Genomic DNA, 16,575 nt, shown 5'->3' with positions numbered 1-16,575 from the left:
GGTATCGGTGACATGTAAACTGATTCGACATTTCAGAGGACAACTTGGCAGTGTGTATAAACGAATTCAGCATACGACAACCCCAGGGCCAGACTGAATGCACTGAAAGGAACTCCCAGAGAAGGCAAGAAAACGACACACCGAAAACCTGTTTGGGTTCATTCACACCATCTGTACCTGTAAGACTAAAATTGAAGCAGCACAGATACAATCCTAATCGAGTGAATCCCATCACAAGGCAACTCTTAGCTTAAAAACGAGTTCCACTTACTCCCAAAAGTATTCAATACTCCCACATTCAGGTGGCCTCTGAAGGGAAAACAGCAAGGGGTCTGACCTGCCAGGTCCCGGGTCTTACAGGAACCCACGTGATCTGACCGTGTGTTTACATCTTGTCCAGACCACACACCCAGACTGCAGTCACTAGACAGCAATGCCAAGTGGGAACTCACTGGTCCGATTCCTGCAAGTATTCTGTAGTTTCAGAACCGAAGTCATGCTTTTCATTTTACCAGGAATCATATTGTCATATAGTTTAATGTATATACGAGCATTACGATAATGCATTGGCAAAACCATTTAATCTTCATATGCGTCCCAACACGAGAGAGTGCGGTGTCAGCCCTCCCCCGAGCAGGGCCCTGAAGGCAGGGCGTCAGGAGCCAAGGTCTCAGGATGCACGAGGACACTGCTGTCCCTGAGGGAACCCAGGGCCCATTTCCTCAGCCGCAGACAGGTGCACGAACTCTGCTCCTTCCAACACTCCCTGAATCCAACTCAGTATTACACATCTTGATGTAACAACTCTACACTCAAAACCTGAAATCATGCAAATTGCATCCACTGCCACAAGTTTTTTTTTAAATCGAGAATCATATAACTATATGATTTTCAAGGTCAGGGCCAACAGGAGGAAACTATAACCTGTGTTATCAACACATGGAGGCCCCAGCCCCTGAGATGGTAAAAAGTCAGAAAGAGTGTTGAATTGCACGAGTTGCTTATGTGAAGTGTTCGAAATGCAGGCTTGATGGAAGGTACCCCAAAACTGCCCACAGGAACTCCTTCCTTCCCCTCTGCATCCGGAAGTGGGGGCAGGAAGGAGGAACTCAGCCTGGCCTCCTCGGGTAGCCAACTTTCTGTGTAAGTCCACACCCACATAAAACTGAGGGGAGACCCAGAGCATCTTGGGTTTGTCCTTCAAGGTCGCAGAGAGCCCCATGCCCACTGTGCCCCCAGCCCCAGACCAGCAAGTGTCCCCCACACACCTCTCGCCCAGACTACAAACCCAGGCCTGGCCACCCCCAAAGCCCGCGTGGTGCTGGGCAGCTCCCACGGCACGTCCCCGGGGCGCATCTCACAGAGCCTGGCAGAAACCCTAGCGGGCAGCCCTCACCATCACCATCACCATCACCATCACTGTCTGGCAGGTTGGGAAAGGAGGATTGGGGAAGACCCACGTGTCTGGGATCCCGCCGTTAGGCTGCCATAGCACCTTCTGACACCAGAACTCTGGACTCCCTCCAGCCTCCTGGCTTTCAGGTGGCCAATAACCTATCCCTCTGGTCAGCCTCTGAATCAGATGATCATCGATGACGTCAAGGGACCTTCGCTTGGAGGAGCTAGTCTAGCCCTGTGCCAAAGAGATCAGCTGCACCTAACCCATCGCTTCCAAGCCAGCTTCCGAGATCTGATGTGCACCGAAATCCCCTTGAATCGTTCAGGGGTTAAATCTGGAACAAGGTGGAGGATGTACCTGAGACAGGCCCCTGATACACTGGGACAGAACCCAACACCCAGCTGCTCTGGCCTGAACTAAGACAAGAGCCAAACCCCATGCTGAACTGGAAGGGCTGCAGACAGTTTCTGGAACACCGTGCTTGTCAAGAGGTGACTTGGGGACACGATGTCGCTGTGAGTCTTTATTTGAAAGTAAAGACTATACCTACACTTGAGAGCACAAACCAAACCCCTCCCTGTACGCCACAGTGCATTTCACAGCTTAAGGGTGACGGAGAAACTAACCTGCTGAAAGTTTATTAAAGAAGGGCCCTGGCTCCTGAGACACCTGAATCCTACCCTCCTACGATAAGTTTAGAAAAATCTCTCTCTTCTGTGGACACCAGTCCTGCAGATTTGGGTTGCGAACTCACTTTGTCTCGGTGTTCTGCACAAGGACTGCCCACCCGCGTCTCGGGGAGCCTGCCCGTGCTGTGCTGTGCTGTCCTGTGCGGACCCAACCCCGGGGGCGACGAAACCCAAGTCCTCGCTGAGCAGAGTTCCCGCGAGACCCGAGCCCAAGGGGCTTCCTTTGTTCTCTTCCCTTGTCCAGGGTGCAAATCCAGGCAGCAACGTGTCCTGGCCAGCCTCTGCCGAGCCCACACCTCCCTCACCTGTGTCCCTGTTGGCACACACTTATCACAGCCTTCGACTCCCAAAGGCACTAAGAGGAAAGAAGGCAAAAGGGACGAGGCACCGGCAGAATGTGTGCTGAAGGTTAAACCGGGAAAGACCGCCCCGTCCGGGCCTCATGCTCTGTGGAGGCGTTTCCTCCTGCAGGGCCTGGGAGGCCATCCTGGCCCGTGACAAAGTGGCCCGGCAGGCTCCGTGAGGTCACTAACTTTCCTGGTCGTCCCTTCCGGTAAAATGACAGCTGTGGACCCGGTGCCCAGAGGCTACCCCAGCCCCAGACCCCATGAGTCCGTGAGTGACAAGTGAAGAGCGTCCCTCAGATAAAGGACTAGATGGACTGCCCAGAGGGGCGCTCTGGCTCAGCATATTTTTTGAAATTATTAATATTGGTTCATTTTGCTAAGGAGGTTATTTATTACTATTTGAAACAAATGTGGCAATAGCAGTTTTGCAGCTGTGGGATATAAGCCCACACGGACACCTCTCTGGAGGAGGCAATGACCACTTGTCAGCCATGAGATTTCCTGCGTCGACACACAGTTCATGATGTTAAACCAGACACTTGGCAGTATGCTACACACAGGGTCGGGGACACAGACTGGATGGCAGGAAAGCGCGGACACCTTTCCTCGGGAGAAACTAGAGTAACCTTACGGCAAAGCACAGGGCTCCACGTCGGACTGTCTGGGCTACACTCAGGCTCCGCCTTGCACCCGCAGCCTTGGGAAGGTCCTCCACCCGCCTCAGCCTCACCCCCTGCCTCTTCCCAGGACTGCGCTCACGTGCCCACCTCTCCCCGGGTTAGCACTCGAGGGAAGACCTGCTGTGCGCAGAGTGACCCCACAGCACGCAGCCCCACAGTGCCCTCCTGCAGCGCACTATGCCAGCACATCCTCCTCCTAGCGCGCCATTTGCCAAGAGCAGCAGGGTAGCTCTAGAACATTTGGTGACGCCAGTCCAAATATCTCTAGAGGAACAATGTTTTCCATTGGGAACTAGAGGTCCCTTCTCGGAAGGGCAGACCCAGCCAGCACACAGGCCTGGGGTTCAGACAGTCTCTCTGCACACTTGGGAGTGGCCTAGGGGACAGCCAAGCACATCCAGGTGATGCAGGGAAGGGGGGGCGGTGGGGGGGAGGGATTCCGAGGAGTGAAAAGGTCACTGGAAACTCCCCGGGGACGACTGCCAAAGAACATTTCCAAAGCAGCATTCACCGGAGCTGCACTCTTGGCTGCAACATCAACACCCACGAGCCACCACCCTGCAGGAGCACGCAGGTGCACACGCTCACCACAAGTATCCGGCAGGCTCCATGGCACTCGCCCATGTGGGGCACACCGGGGGCACCTGGCGCGTGGGGTGAAGGACGGGGGCACCTCCTCTCTGCAACAAAACTTCCCAGGAAGATCACGCAGCCCCAGGAAGACTTTTTGATCCCCTCCGGGTTGGGCGGGGTCCCAGCTCCTTCACGCAGGTCTCTGTAGGTGAGGGTCTGACAGGCGGGTTAGCTTTGGGGCCAGCTTGTCATCAAGGACAGCCCAACTCTGGTGGGAATTTCGTTTTGTTTTTACCTATGTCCTTTTCGACTGATTATTTTGACAAATCAAAAGCTTCCATCAGGCAGACCTGGGTACCACCACGAGTCCTGCCACCCGCCAGTTGTAGACTCTTGGGCCAGGGCGTTCATGGGCCCATCTGTCGAATGGGACAACGATGTCCCCCCTGTGAGGCCGTTCACGGAATATAGATGAAAACGTCCGGTGCCTGCCTGATGCTAACGACAAGGCAGCCTTGCTTACTGTAGATTTTCACCTCGCCTTGTGCTGGATTTTATTGTTGGCACGTCCACGCTGAACTGCACAGCAGCTCCCTTTCCTGAGGAGGTCACTGTTCAGCGTGAGGCAACTGCAAGGGGAAAGTGAAGGGATGTGAGTCTCCACTGCACAGTTAAAACGCCTCGAGCTCGGAGAGGTGAGTGCCGGCCAGGCAGGAGAAGCTCAAAGCCAGTGACACCGGGGCTGGGGGATCCCAACAGCCACCTGCCCCAAGCCCAGCAGGAAGCATGAAACACTCTAATCACACAGCGTGACAGGCCCAAAGTCACATGGCGTGGCCCAGCGGCTGGGGTTGGAGCCGTGCCAGGATGACTCCAAAACCTATGCTCGTCAAACGTCCTACACTGCCTTGAATCTAGACCCAAACCTGTGCTTCCTCAACTGCATGCCAACTACTGTTAGTGGACACTGTGATTCATTACTTTTTAAAGGATAAGGGTGTAGTCAATACAGTGCTTGAGACAACACCCTGAAAACCTTACTGCGAGATGCAAAAAGTGATGCGAGGTACCTACTACCTTCGTTTCACTGAAAAGACACCCGGATGACCTTGCGGCCAGAGTGCTGTCGCCACACCTAAGGTTACCAGTGTCCAGGCCAAGAAGGACAACAGTCTGTCTCAGTTGAGGTTCTGGGTTCCCAACGGCCATCTACGTGCAGCATCCCAGGTGCCTCCCACAGACTCCTGTGAAAAGCAATGCTTCAAAGAAAGTCTAACACGAGACTGATACGGTAGCAAGTCCTGGGGGCCCTGAGTGCCCAAGCAGGGCCTGGAGGACCATCTGCTGAAGGCACTCAGAGCATGGCTCGGTCACACGCAGGTGGGTGGTGGGACAGACCCAACCACCTGCGCCATTCAACCACACCCACCCTCCAGGGGCCTTGGGGTGGCCTGCGGACACAGGGCCAGGGTCAGCTGCCTCTGGTCCCCGAGTGACCCAGACCCCAGCAGCTTCCCTCCAGAAACCACATACCACACAGACCCCCAGCCCTTAGAGAGCACGGCCAGCTGGCATTGCGGACACGGCAGTAGAACAAGTGGTGAGGCGCCCGTGACCTGGAGCCATGAGCCCGGGTTTGCATCCATGTCCCACCACTTATGAGCTGTGTGACCACTGGCAGGCACAGAGGTGTGCCTCAGCCTCCTCATCCATAAAATGGGCTGATAATTATAGCGACCTTCTCCATATGTTCACTGTGGAAATAAAAGCAGCGCAGGCCTGCTGCACCCTCACAACAGGGCCTGGCACAGAGTAAATGCATCGTTGGCATCTACGACATATTCTCTGGGAATCTATCAGATATCATCACAGGAAAAAGAGAAGGGAGGAGGAAGTGCCTTAAAGCACTCACTCAGTGGGCAGTGGAGGAGTGGGGGTGGGGCTGGGTGCTTGATCTTGCAGATGTGACAGCATGTGTCACATGTGCTCTGTGGGCCTGGCATGGGGCGTGTGTTCTGCGGGGGGAAGGCAGTCTGGAGCAGACGGCTCACCTGCAGCAAACCAAGCCTACACTGTGCGGCTAACACTAGTGTATAGTTCTAAATGGAAAGTCTTTCACTGACGTCCCAGAGCTATGGGGTGAAGGGCATGTACTCGGTCCCACAGAGCCCTGGGTGAGCTGGCCCCTGCCTCCTCATGTGCCTCCTACATGCCCTGTCCCTGCCTCACACACGCCGCTCCTCCTGCCCCAGGGCCTTTGCACATACCACGCACAGCCTGAACTATTCCCCACTCACGTACCCAAGCTCCACCTGGTTAACTCCTAGGACTCCTCAAGCTCTCAGCTCAGATGGCACCTCCCCAGCAAAGTGGTGCCTGATCTCCCTGCCTCGCCTGAATGAGGCCCTGTTTTTATGTTCCTGTTTACCGTGGTCTTCTCTACTGTGCTGACTGCAGCTGCATGAAAGAACCGGTTGTGTGGAGTCTCGCCTGAGTTCTCCATGCCCCCCGTGCAGATGAGGCAGAGAGGCACTGGTCCAGCTCCCAGATGCAGCAGTCTCCTTAGCATCCCGGCCTCCCTAGGACAAGGAGCCTGGAGCAGATGGGTGTATCCCCTCACTCTGGAGGCCCCTTGCCCCTGGCAGGAAGCGGGTCTCCACTCTCTGCAGGCCACTGGCCCCAGCCCAGGCCGGCCAGAGAAGCACCAGCCAGCACCGGCCCTCGCTCCTGCTCGCCCGGAGCCCTGAGCCAGAGCAGGCTACGCAAACCGGAACCACCTCCCACCTCGCCTCATCCTCACTGGCTTTTGGTGAAGAGTGAGTAAAGGAAGCCCTTTGGTGGATGCCTTGCTAGGAGTCTCAGCCAGGCCTGAGCGTGCAGAAACCAGCTTCCCCGGCGTCGCCAGGGTCCGTGAGTCGTTCTGGCAGCCCAACCAGCACTGAAAACCCGCAGCGTAAACAGCTCTGTGAAACGGAACAAAAGCCGCTGCCAAATCCACAAGAAAGTAGGACTGCACGGGGCCCGGTGACGCACACACAGATCACGGCTGCTGGGCTGGGGACGGGGTGAGGACAATTAAAGGGACCGGGCTGGGACACCTCTGCACATTCTGTTTTGTTTTCCCCGAGCAAACGGAGAAAAAATACATTTAAAACCTTTTTCAAAGGCAACAACCAACCACATTCAGTTGACAAACTTAAAGGCATTCATTTGTTCATTCCTTCATTCATTCCTCCACCGCCCGGCGTGCAGGGCTGGGGTTGAGCCCACACACTCATAGTGCCGGGGCTGAGGCCAGCTCTGCGGCTGGACCCTCCCTGTCACTCAGTTTCTCCATCTGGAATGGAGAGAAAACAACAGCAGTGTTGACAGGATTAAATAAGGAAACACATAAAAGGGTTAGAATGGTGCCTGGCCAGTAATAAGTGCCAAATAAATATTATTCCATCATTTTATTTGTGTGCCAGTCTGCTGCCAGGACCTCGAAACCCATTTTCCTCACAAGTTTCCTCAGAAAACTAGCTGTGACCACAGCGCCTACTTAATAGCAGGAGGAACAAGGCTCAGAGAGGTTAAGTGATTTTCCCAAAGTCACACAGTTAATAAGACATTTTTCCCTTCCAGAACGAGAATACTAGAAACAGATTAATTATAAGCATTGCCAAGGCTCAACATTGTTCTTTAAATGTGAGCGGCAATCATCACAAATTGCCCGAAAAACCACACCTGACCACCTGACACAGGTTGGGAAGCTAAGATAGCATCATTTTGTCACTTTGCCCTCAGAGTTCAACTGTGAGAAACAACGTCTCTCGTTCAGACTGAGATCATGTCTATGTTTACTTGTAACCAAATATTTGCAGAATCCTGCCTCCCGGGCCAGGAGCTGGGCCTGGTTCAGAACCATATGGAAGGAGGAGACGGAGGAAGAGAAGCAATCGGACAGAGGTGAGAAGTAGGCAGTGACAGGGGACGGCTGTGTGGTTTACCAAAAAGTCTGATGCTCCCCTTTGCTCTTCTCACAAAATACATTTCCTAAGGGGCAGGCAGGGCAGACGGTCCGCAGAAGTGCGGTCCTTGGGGACGCAGCGTGAGGGCCCGTCACGTATCTGCAGTACCCAAGCACGGGGCAAACGCAACCTGGAATGCCACTTAGCTGCAGAGCAGCCAGTGCGGGAGCCGACAGAGGAGGGCGGCCAGGGACAGAGCGCTCAGTGCCAGCCTGCTGAGAGGCCACACGCCGGGGAGTCGGGAACTTACTGTGCTGGGCCTGTGCAGAGCCGCGTGGCCCGGGCTGCTTCTCCCTTCCAGAAGCAGCTCCTCCTACTGCACGGCTCCTTCCCCGCTTTTCAGTTAGAGGCACCCCTCTTCGTGCTACTGTCTCCACTCAGGGCAGGAGGGAGGCAGCTGGAACAGCGCAGCAGGTGGGAGCGCCCCAGTGAGCATGGGAGTCTCCAGGACACAGCCAGGGGCAGCGGGCAGGTGCACCCGGCCCCAAGGTGAGCACGCATGTTTGCACGCAGCTCACAGGACCACGTCTGCCCGGGGCTGAGAGCCAGCCTGCCAAGGGCCCGCGGGAACGGGAACAAGAGCGGTGCTCTCCTGGAGAGCTGTATGACCAGGAAGCTGAGCTGGCTGTGCCCTCCTGGGGACCAGCCCAGACCCGGCCTCCAGGGAGACCCGCCCTCCACAGCACACAGAAACGCAAGGCACAGAAGCAGCTTCTCAAAAGTTCCCCTGGGAGAAAAAACCAGCCATGAGTTCCTGGGAGGCCAGGCACTCCCCTCTGCACCCCAGATGGCAGACATCCGGTGCCCACCCACCCCGCTTCCTCACGCCCCCTCCCTCTGTCCCTCTGTCCTTCCTTCCCAGTTCATTTTTGTTCTACCTCATTCCAAATAGAATTGGAGATGACTCATCGAATGAATTCAATATAATTAAACAAAAATTTTAAAACAAAAACCAAACCAAGAAACAAACCCTTCTAAGTGAAGTATTGCAATGGAAAAACAAACACCACATGTACTCAATACTAAATTGGAACTAAGCGATCAGCACTTACGTGCACATATGGAAGTAAAACTCAAGGGAAATCTAGAGGCGGGAGGGGGGTGGAAGGGGTGGGTAAATTCACACCTAACGGCGCGATGCACACTACTGACTGAAGAGCACCCTTGCAACTTTGACTCAAACTGTACAAAAGCAAATTATGTAACCAAAATGTGTGTCTCCACCTAAAATTCCAGGGGGAAAACAAAAAAAACAAACACACAAAAACAGGGTCAAAGACAGCCTGGCTGGGCCAGAAGGAAAGGGGCTCACAGAACAGCCAGGTGCTCAAAGAACTGGTTCTGAGCTTCCTGGAGGCCAAAACAAAAAAGGGAGCTGGAGGCCGGATACTCCTGGCCAGACCTTGGTGACAGAGGACTTCAAAGGCCCCCAACCTGCCTGAGGCTGGTTTCACTTAGCGCTGGGAGCTGGGGGAGGGGGGTGGCCAGCCCAGACCAGCGCCCGCGTCCTCAGCGCCAGGCCCACACGCCGCAGCTGTTCAGCTGCATCTCGCGACTGGTTGGTCAGTCGCATCTCTTAAACCGGCAGGGAGATCTGTGTGCACTCTTACGATGATGTCTTCCATGTACTTATGTTCTCTTATTTTCATCGATTGTGTCATAACAAAAACATTTCTTCACACAGAAAAGACCACAGGGAGGTGCGGTGGGGAGGCCCCACAGCCCCATCACTGGGCACCCTGGCTGGGGGCACCTGCTTCATGGGAGCGGGTGGTGTCTTCTTCCAGGATGGGCACGAAGGGGGCCCTGAGCTAACATCAGCCGGGTCGCCCTGCTCAGGCCGGCTCAGCACCACAGGATGGCAGGGGCAGGAAGATCAGTGAGGGTGGGGTCGAAGCAGGACCACCTGCCCCTTCACCGGCGACAGTCATTGGACTGACGCCAAACAGGACTTTCACCTCTGCTGAGCACTGGTTTCCACCTCTGTGAAACGGCACATAACACCAGTCCCTGTGGGACCCTCAGATGCCAGGGAAGCACCAAGACCAGGCACTGCTCACCCGCTTGAGCCTGGTTCCGGCCCAACCCCTGCATTACAAACGAGGAAGGGCGCTCTGGAGGGCAGCAGCCAGGCAGACTGTGGCACCCTGAGGACAGCCCAGTTTATTCCTTACTTCACGGTGGCAGAAAACAGGCCGAGCCCTGGGCACCCAGCTCTCCCCGGAACGCTCCCAACGGGAATGTCCGCAACTGCCGGTGGCGGCCAGCCGGAATGACCAGTAGGAGCTTCCCCACCCACAAGTGAGCAAGGCACTGAGGACGACTCCAGAGGCAACAGCTTCCCTTTGAAGGCAGAGACCATTTGTGGCTGTGTGTGTGAGTATCACTCCTGCCCGGCAGGCTGAAAGCTCCGTGCTGGGAGGGGTTCTGTGAGCTGAGTCCACTCTCCAGTGTGCCCTGAAGGCCTCAGCTGTCCTGTCGGCCGGTCCTACCCTGACATCCAGGCAGATCGCCCCGCAGAGAGCTGGAGGCCAGCCCTGCAGGGCAGAGCACAGACACTGTGACGGCCCCACCAAATCCCCAACAGGCAGACACCGGGCCCTGCCTACTGACTCGTCAGGGCCAGGGGGCCACAAAGCCTCCAAGGAGGTCAAGACCCAGACGCTGGCAAACATGAGCCAGAGGCCCCGCAGCCAGCTGGCCCAGAGCACAGCGTGAAGGAGGCCCAGGAAGCGCCTGGTGCACCTAGCTGGCCTGCCACGACGGGTGACGGGACTGCCCAGAGAACACCAAGAGGGTGGTCTTGGAACTCACATGACTCGGGCCAGGACAGCTTGTTCCCCACCCCAGGAAGGGCACAGCAGGGCCTTTGCTTTAGAATGAAGAGCAAATGGATGGCACAATGCAGACAGTGCAGCCTGGACTTGGAACTCAGCCTGGAATACTCAGATTCACAGGATGACCGGGGAGGACAAGCAGACAGGGCTCCGAGCAGCCCTGCACGCTGGCCCCCTGAGGTCGAGGTGTGCCAGGCCCCTCATGTTCACCCAGAAACGATCCTCAAGCATCTGCTCCAGGCAGGCTCTGAACAAAACCAGGCTCAGCTGGGCTTTCGGCTGCCAGTTCGGCGGACAGGCAGAGGTGTCACTGGAGCTGGGGCCTCCCAACAGCGCCAGGGTGTGTTCATGGGAATGATGGAAGGGGCTGGGCACTCAGAGGGAGGGCCGTGAGAAGCACAGTCTGAGCTTGGCTTGCTCAGCAGAGAGGAAGGCTTCCTTCCAGGCCCCAGCCCCTCGTGGTCTGGACTCTGCTGAAGGCTCAGGGTGGAGATGCAGCAGCCGGCACTGCTCTGGGGGAGGCAGGCGTGCTTCCCTGGGCACAGGCACGCTGGGTGGGGAGGCGATAGACAGTCACTCTCCCCCCAGCGAAGCTGCCGCAGAAGCTGGTCCTCCCTCCCGCAGGTGCAGGAGGCGCCGGCTGGGTCGGATGGCACCGCTTGCTCCCAGGCTGCTCAGGGCTGCCCCTCTAACCCAAGGGCCTGATTTTTTCTTATGTCTTAATACCAACAACTACGAGAGAGGCAGCGACCCGTACTCATAATAGGACCAATCGTCCAACTTCTAGACAAAAGGACAACAGGAAAACGACAAGTGGTAAGACAGAAAAACAACTTCACAAGTTCTCATGGCACCCCCCAAACCTCCCACATGTGTTCAGTGCCTGGACCCCGGCCAGGGCAGGCCTTCAGTTCACGTCGCTGGAGGTTGTCTCTGATGCAGGGATGCACAGGACACTTGAAACCCACAGCGATGGCAGACGCACCGCCGGGCACGGCAAGCCCTGCAGGGCGAGCCCCTCGGAGCTAATTTCCCGATCTCCCACGTGTTCGGACAGCTTCCTGCTTTCCGTTCATGTCCGCGAATGCAGACAAAGGCTTACAGGAGGGCCAGCTCTATTTCAGTCACCACGGGGAGAATGTGAGTGTGACAGGAGGGATGAGGATACAAATCCTGCCTTGAAGGCGCAGGGCAAACACACATTTAAGACCCCGCGAAAGAGAGAGAAGTCAGCGCCGGAGCCGCAGCGCCGGGCAAGCAGAGCTCGGCTCCAGCTGTAGACACGGCAGCCACTTGGGGGATGCCTCGGGGCAGTTCTTGGAGGACGCCAGGGGAGTGAGGGGTGTGTGACACAGGGTGGGCACTCGGGGCCACGGCAGACGGGGAGAATTCCCCCAGAGTGAATCTGGGCAGGGGAGTGAAGGAGGCAGGCTGCGTGCTCTGGGTGGAGCAGCGGGTGGCGCCATGCAGAGGCGCAGCGCACGTCCATGGGGTGCAAGAGAAAGGGGCTCAAGTCACAGCTTGGGGAGCCCAAGCGCTAGAGCATGAGTTAATGTTGCTTCCAAAGGCGCCCGACAGAGGTGCTGCAGAGGGCAGTGACCCAACTGTGTTTTCAACAAGGTTTAGTGGTGGCGGCAGCAAGAGGAGCTGAAGGGGAACGCAGGGCAGGTGGGTGGACGAGTCAGGCACAAGCACAGGAGCTGCTGGCCTTGACCACGGCTGTCCAGCGGCAGCAGCAGCTCTGACAGGCTCCGGGGGCCACGTGTGCACCCCTCCCCCAACCCCAGGTTCCCGGGTGTCAGGTGGGGAGGCTGAAATCAGCAACGGAGTTTACACCATGGAGGTCAGCAAACACCGCAAGACAGGGTTTTTCCCCAGAAAGTCTTTGCTAAACATTTACCAGCATGCCACTGGTATGTGACCTCTAGAAGCCTGTTTTGGCACTTGCGAAATGAGGACGGTAGGGGCATGTGACGCACAGTGCTGGGAGATCAAATGGGATGATGCAGATGGAAGATGCAGCCAACAGAATCGGGTGCCCTGAAGCTGAGGCAGTGAACAGTGCGGAGACAGAAATGGAGAACTTGCAAGGACTGGCACTCGCTGGTGCAAACCTGGCAGGCACCTGCGCAACGTAAGCCACAGGACACGCACTGCACCCGTGCCCGCGGCTCCCCTCTGGCCAGCCCCTCTCCAGATCTCAAACTCTAAGAGTAAAAACCTTCCCAGGCAATGACGGGTCAGAGCTCCTCAAGGACTCTTTCAACTCTTCTTCCTCGGGTGTTTGACAGCTCTTTCAAAAAGTTACCGCAATCAGAGAAATGACACTAATGAGATCATCTTCCAAGGACACCCATTGTGTAGGACAAGTCAGTACCCATGACTTTCTCCCCTTTTCTCCTGCTTACCTCCTTTCTTTTACAGAAAATGACAATTTCATCTTTTTTTATGAAGATGTCTTAAAATATGCAATGTGGGCCCAATTCCTCCCATTATCATGCTCCCTGGGGGTAGCTGGTAAACACTTAACAGCAGATGCTGCAGGAAATAAAGGGTCACGAAGAAAAGCCAACCACCTTCATTTGCAGCCTCTGCCCCTTCCTGCAGCAAAAATACTCTCCCTTGCGGTCGATTCTAAGCCAACTGCTGAGGCCACTGAAGATGAAGCTGGCATGTGCGCCCAGTGTGCTCAGGAGCTGGTCAGCAACCTCCCCCAGGGACGGGCCCTTCTCACCCGGAACACCTTCAACAGCCCCAGAATGACCGCTCCCCAATTCACACTCCTTTTCATTTTCACCATCATGGTTTTCTGCCACTCAAGAACCTAGAATCGGCCAGGCGCGGTGGCTCACGCCTGTAATCCTAGCACTCTGGGAGGCCGAGGCAGGCGGATGGTTTGAGCTCAGGAGTTCAAGACCAGCCTAAGTAAGAGTGAGACCCCGTCTCTACTAAAAAAAAATAGAAAGAAATTAGCTGGACAACTAAAAATATATAGAAAAAATTAGCTGGGCATGGTGGCGCATGCCTGTAGTTCCAGCCACTTGGGAGGCTGAGGCAGGAGGATTGCTTGAGCCCAGGAGTTTGAGGTTGCTGTGAGTTAGGCTGACACCATGGCACTCACTTTAGCCAGGGCAACAGAGTGAGACTCTGTCTCAAAAAAAAAAAGAACCTAGAATCGTTTCTTACTTCTAGGCAGCTCAAAATCATCCCCCTCCAACCACCACGCAAAACATCACCCCCAATTCATCTGCCAACACCCCACCCTTTCTGCAGAGGCCGTGGACACAGCGTAAAGACCGCAGGAAAGGACCCAGGAAACTCAGCTCAAATCCCAGATCTGTCTCCACCAACAGGGTGCTCTGGGCTACACAGTGTGCCCTGTCCACTCAGTGTCCTCGGCTACAGAAAGAGGGACATGGACACGGACCCAGAGTGTCAGGAGGAACACAGCACTTGCTCCTAGCAGCCCACAAACAGAAGCTTATCCCGAGACATCTGTTGGTTTCTGTGTCTAGCACTGGCTTTTGTGCCCAGGGAGCCCTGACTGCGACTCCTGTCCACCCCGTCCTCTGACAACGGAAAGAGCCGACTGGAAGACTCTGAGAAGAGGATACAGCACTGGGCACAAAGAACCCTGATAGACATCAGGAAACACGTCTTCTCAGATCACTCCTGGGACCCAGCAACACAATGAGCCTCATCCCAAAATAATGCCAATATACCACGTATACGATGTGTACATGACACAAAAGTCACACGGCGATCTCACTCAATTCCTCACCAAAATGTTCCATTTTGACAGGTGTGGAAATAACATTCTCAGTATCTAACTGACCTCTCCAAGGTCACCTGGTTCATCAGCAGAAGCCACAACTGCCCGAGATCAGCACCGGCCCCACACACGTGCCTGTGGGAAGGTCGCCTGGAGCTCTGCCAAAGGGTGACGCCACCAGCTGAGCCTTGGGCACCTCACATCGTGCTAGGATAGGGTGTCAGGTGTGTCCTCTAAACCCTGGGGCTTCAGTCTGGGAGTGCTTCCCAGTCGGCGGCCCAGGTCTAGAATGGCTGTGCCTCTGAGATGCCCAACCTTCTCTTCCCCCTTTCTATTCTCAGAGAGGTCTGATGTCCACTGCAAACTGGAGCTGAAAATAATAGTACAATAAAATCTCAGTCTGCACTGAGATGAGCAGTGGACAGCAGGACTGCTCGGGCCATCTCTAGCAAGCAGAAGCCGAGCACGAGGAAGCCTTCTGCACACGGAGTGAGCAGTCCCCCGTCCCCTCCTGCAGGCGCACGCTCACAGCTCCGGAGCCCGACCCCAGGCACGGCGCACGGACGCAGGCCCTCTGAGGAGCCCTGTGCAGCTCCCCAGTGGCTGCAGACCAGGGTCTCACCTGTCACTGGGGGGCTGGCTCTGAGAACCTGCTGGGACTTTTTAAAAAACAAGTACTCACTTTCTTTCTTATGATGAAAGTTACTTTGTTGTAGAAAATTTTAAAAAGTAGACACATACAAAAAGAAGCCGGTGCAATCTGCCTCCCCCTCCCTCCCACAGCCCAAGATAGCCAGTATCAGCCACACGGACGGAGCCCTCCCGACTTTTCCACACATACGTATTCAAAAGGCAAACGGTGTTGTATGTCCGTATCATTAAATTTTCTCCTGCGCTATAATTTTTAACAGTGGTGTGGTCCCCAACTGCCCAGCTGGAACAGAATGCCCCTGTCCCTGAATGTCATCTGGTCTCCCATTTTCACTGTTACGAATGACGCTGCGAGGAACACTCTATCGTCTGAAATGCTCAACGTCCTTCGTGGCTGCCTCAGGATAAACACCTAGCGGTGCAGTTTGCTTTGGGGTCCACATCGCTAGAACTTCTAGAAAGTCCTGGAACTTCCAGGATCACACACATCACCCGAGAGTGGAGGAAACATCTGAAAGGTGAAGCCCATCCCGTTTTTCTGTTTGAGTATATCTGATCCCCTTCCCCAAAAGAAACTGTCTTGTCAAAGTTAAAGGACTTGCAGTGTCTGGGCAGTTACGAAACCGATGTCCAAAGAGCGGGGCAGAGAGGAGAAGGCGGCAGCTCTGACAGCTCTGCACACAAGCCCCCCTCCCTTCCCCGGGTCGGTGCTCAGGCCCGGGACAGGACAGGCCACTAGAACGTGCTAGAACGTAAATCCTGTAACAAGAGGAGAACCACGTGGGACCCCCAGGGTCCCCAGCACATGGCCCAGCTCCTGGCTGAGGCCATAAATACTCACAAACCGAATGGATTGATGAGGGGGGAGGGGAGTGGAAGGGAGTACTCGTCATAATATCATACAGCATTTCCCATGATCAAGACCGTAACTTCGAGATTATGATGTATTGCCCCCAGAATCGGGCAAAGGCAGCACCATTCCCCTCCCGCCTGAACAATGACAAGGCCTGGGACCATCCGCCATGGACTGAAAGGCGTAATTCCCACAAACATTCGTATGTTGAAGTCCTAACCCCCAGGACCGCAGACTGTGACACTGTCTGGAGACAGGGTCTTCACAGGGGTAATTTAGTTCAAAGGGAATCCTTCGGGTGGGCCCAATCCAATCTGACTGGCATCCTTATATTAAGAGAAGACGAGGACACAGGCACACAGGGGATGACCACGTGAGGACACAACGAGAAGATGCCGTCCTAAGCCAAGGAGCGAGGCCTCGGGAGACCCAGCCCTGCCCACATCTTGACCATGGACTCCCAGCTTCCAGGACTGTGAGAAAGAACCAGCTGTTGTCGAAGCCACCTAGGCTGTGGCACTTTGCTGGGGCGGCCCGATTTGACTAGGACACCATCTTATGGCTCTGAGATGCCTGGTGGTGCTTTGGAAGGAACTGCTGCTAGGAGGACCCTGGGCTCCCAGGAGGAGCAGGTGGCCCCGAGGTGCCAGCCACTGCTCAGACCGCCCTGGCCTCACCCTCTCCCCTCTGAAGCAAGGGCTGACTGTGTGCAGCTGACCAGAGCAATGGGGCACAGACGCCCCCTGACCCCCATGTGAAAGGTC

General features: G+C 55.5%; 1 protein-coding gene across 7 annotated transcripts in view; it reads right to left on the bottom strand.

Moving 5' to 3' along the window:
• The window catches only part of TNS3 (tensin 3), a 269,342-nt gene that overhangs the window by 145,789 nt on the left and 106,978 nt on the right, over positions 1–16,575 (bottom strand). The window contains exons 1-2 of one of the 7 annotated variants that reach the window (XM_012646930.1): positions 5,222–5,268; positions 4,225–4,932 (exon numbers count right to left, since the gene is read on the bottom strand). The exons of 2 other annotated variants lie outside the window; for them this stretch is intronic. Coding sequence is in view for 2 of the 5 variants with exons in the window: in XM_012646927.1 (XP_012502381.1) it covers positions 3,704–3,739 (36 nt within the window). In the remaining 3 variants the exon portion in view is untranslated. Of the gene's footprint in view, positions 1–1,396; positions 1,418–1,460; positions 1,547–3,703; positions 4,176–4,224; positions 4,933–5,221; positions 5,269–7,948; positions 8,446–16,575 lie in introns of those variants that run through there. 4 more of the 7 variants (XM_012646929.1, XM_012646927.1, XM_012646931.1 and 1 more) reach the window with 4 other exon arrangements.

This window comes from Propithecus coquereli, unplaced genomic scaffold (genome assembly GCF_000956105.1).
Source record: "Propithecus coquereli isolate 6110/MARCELLA unplaced genomic scaffold, Pcoq_1.0 Scaffold252, whole genome shotgun sequence".
Taxonomy (NCBI): domain Eukaryota; kingdom Metazoa; phylum Chordata; class Mammalia; order Primates; family Indriidae; genus Propithecus; species Propithecus coquereli.
Note: the sequence above shows the minus strand (reverse complement) of the source record. Positions and strands in the feature narration are given on the sequence as shown.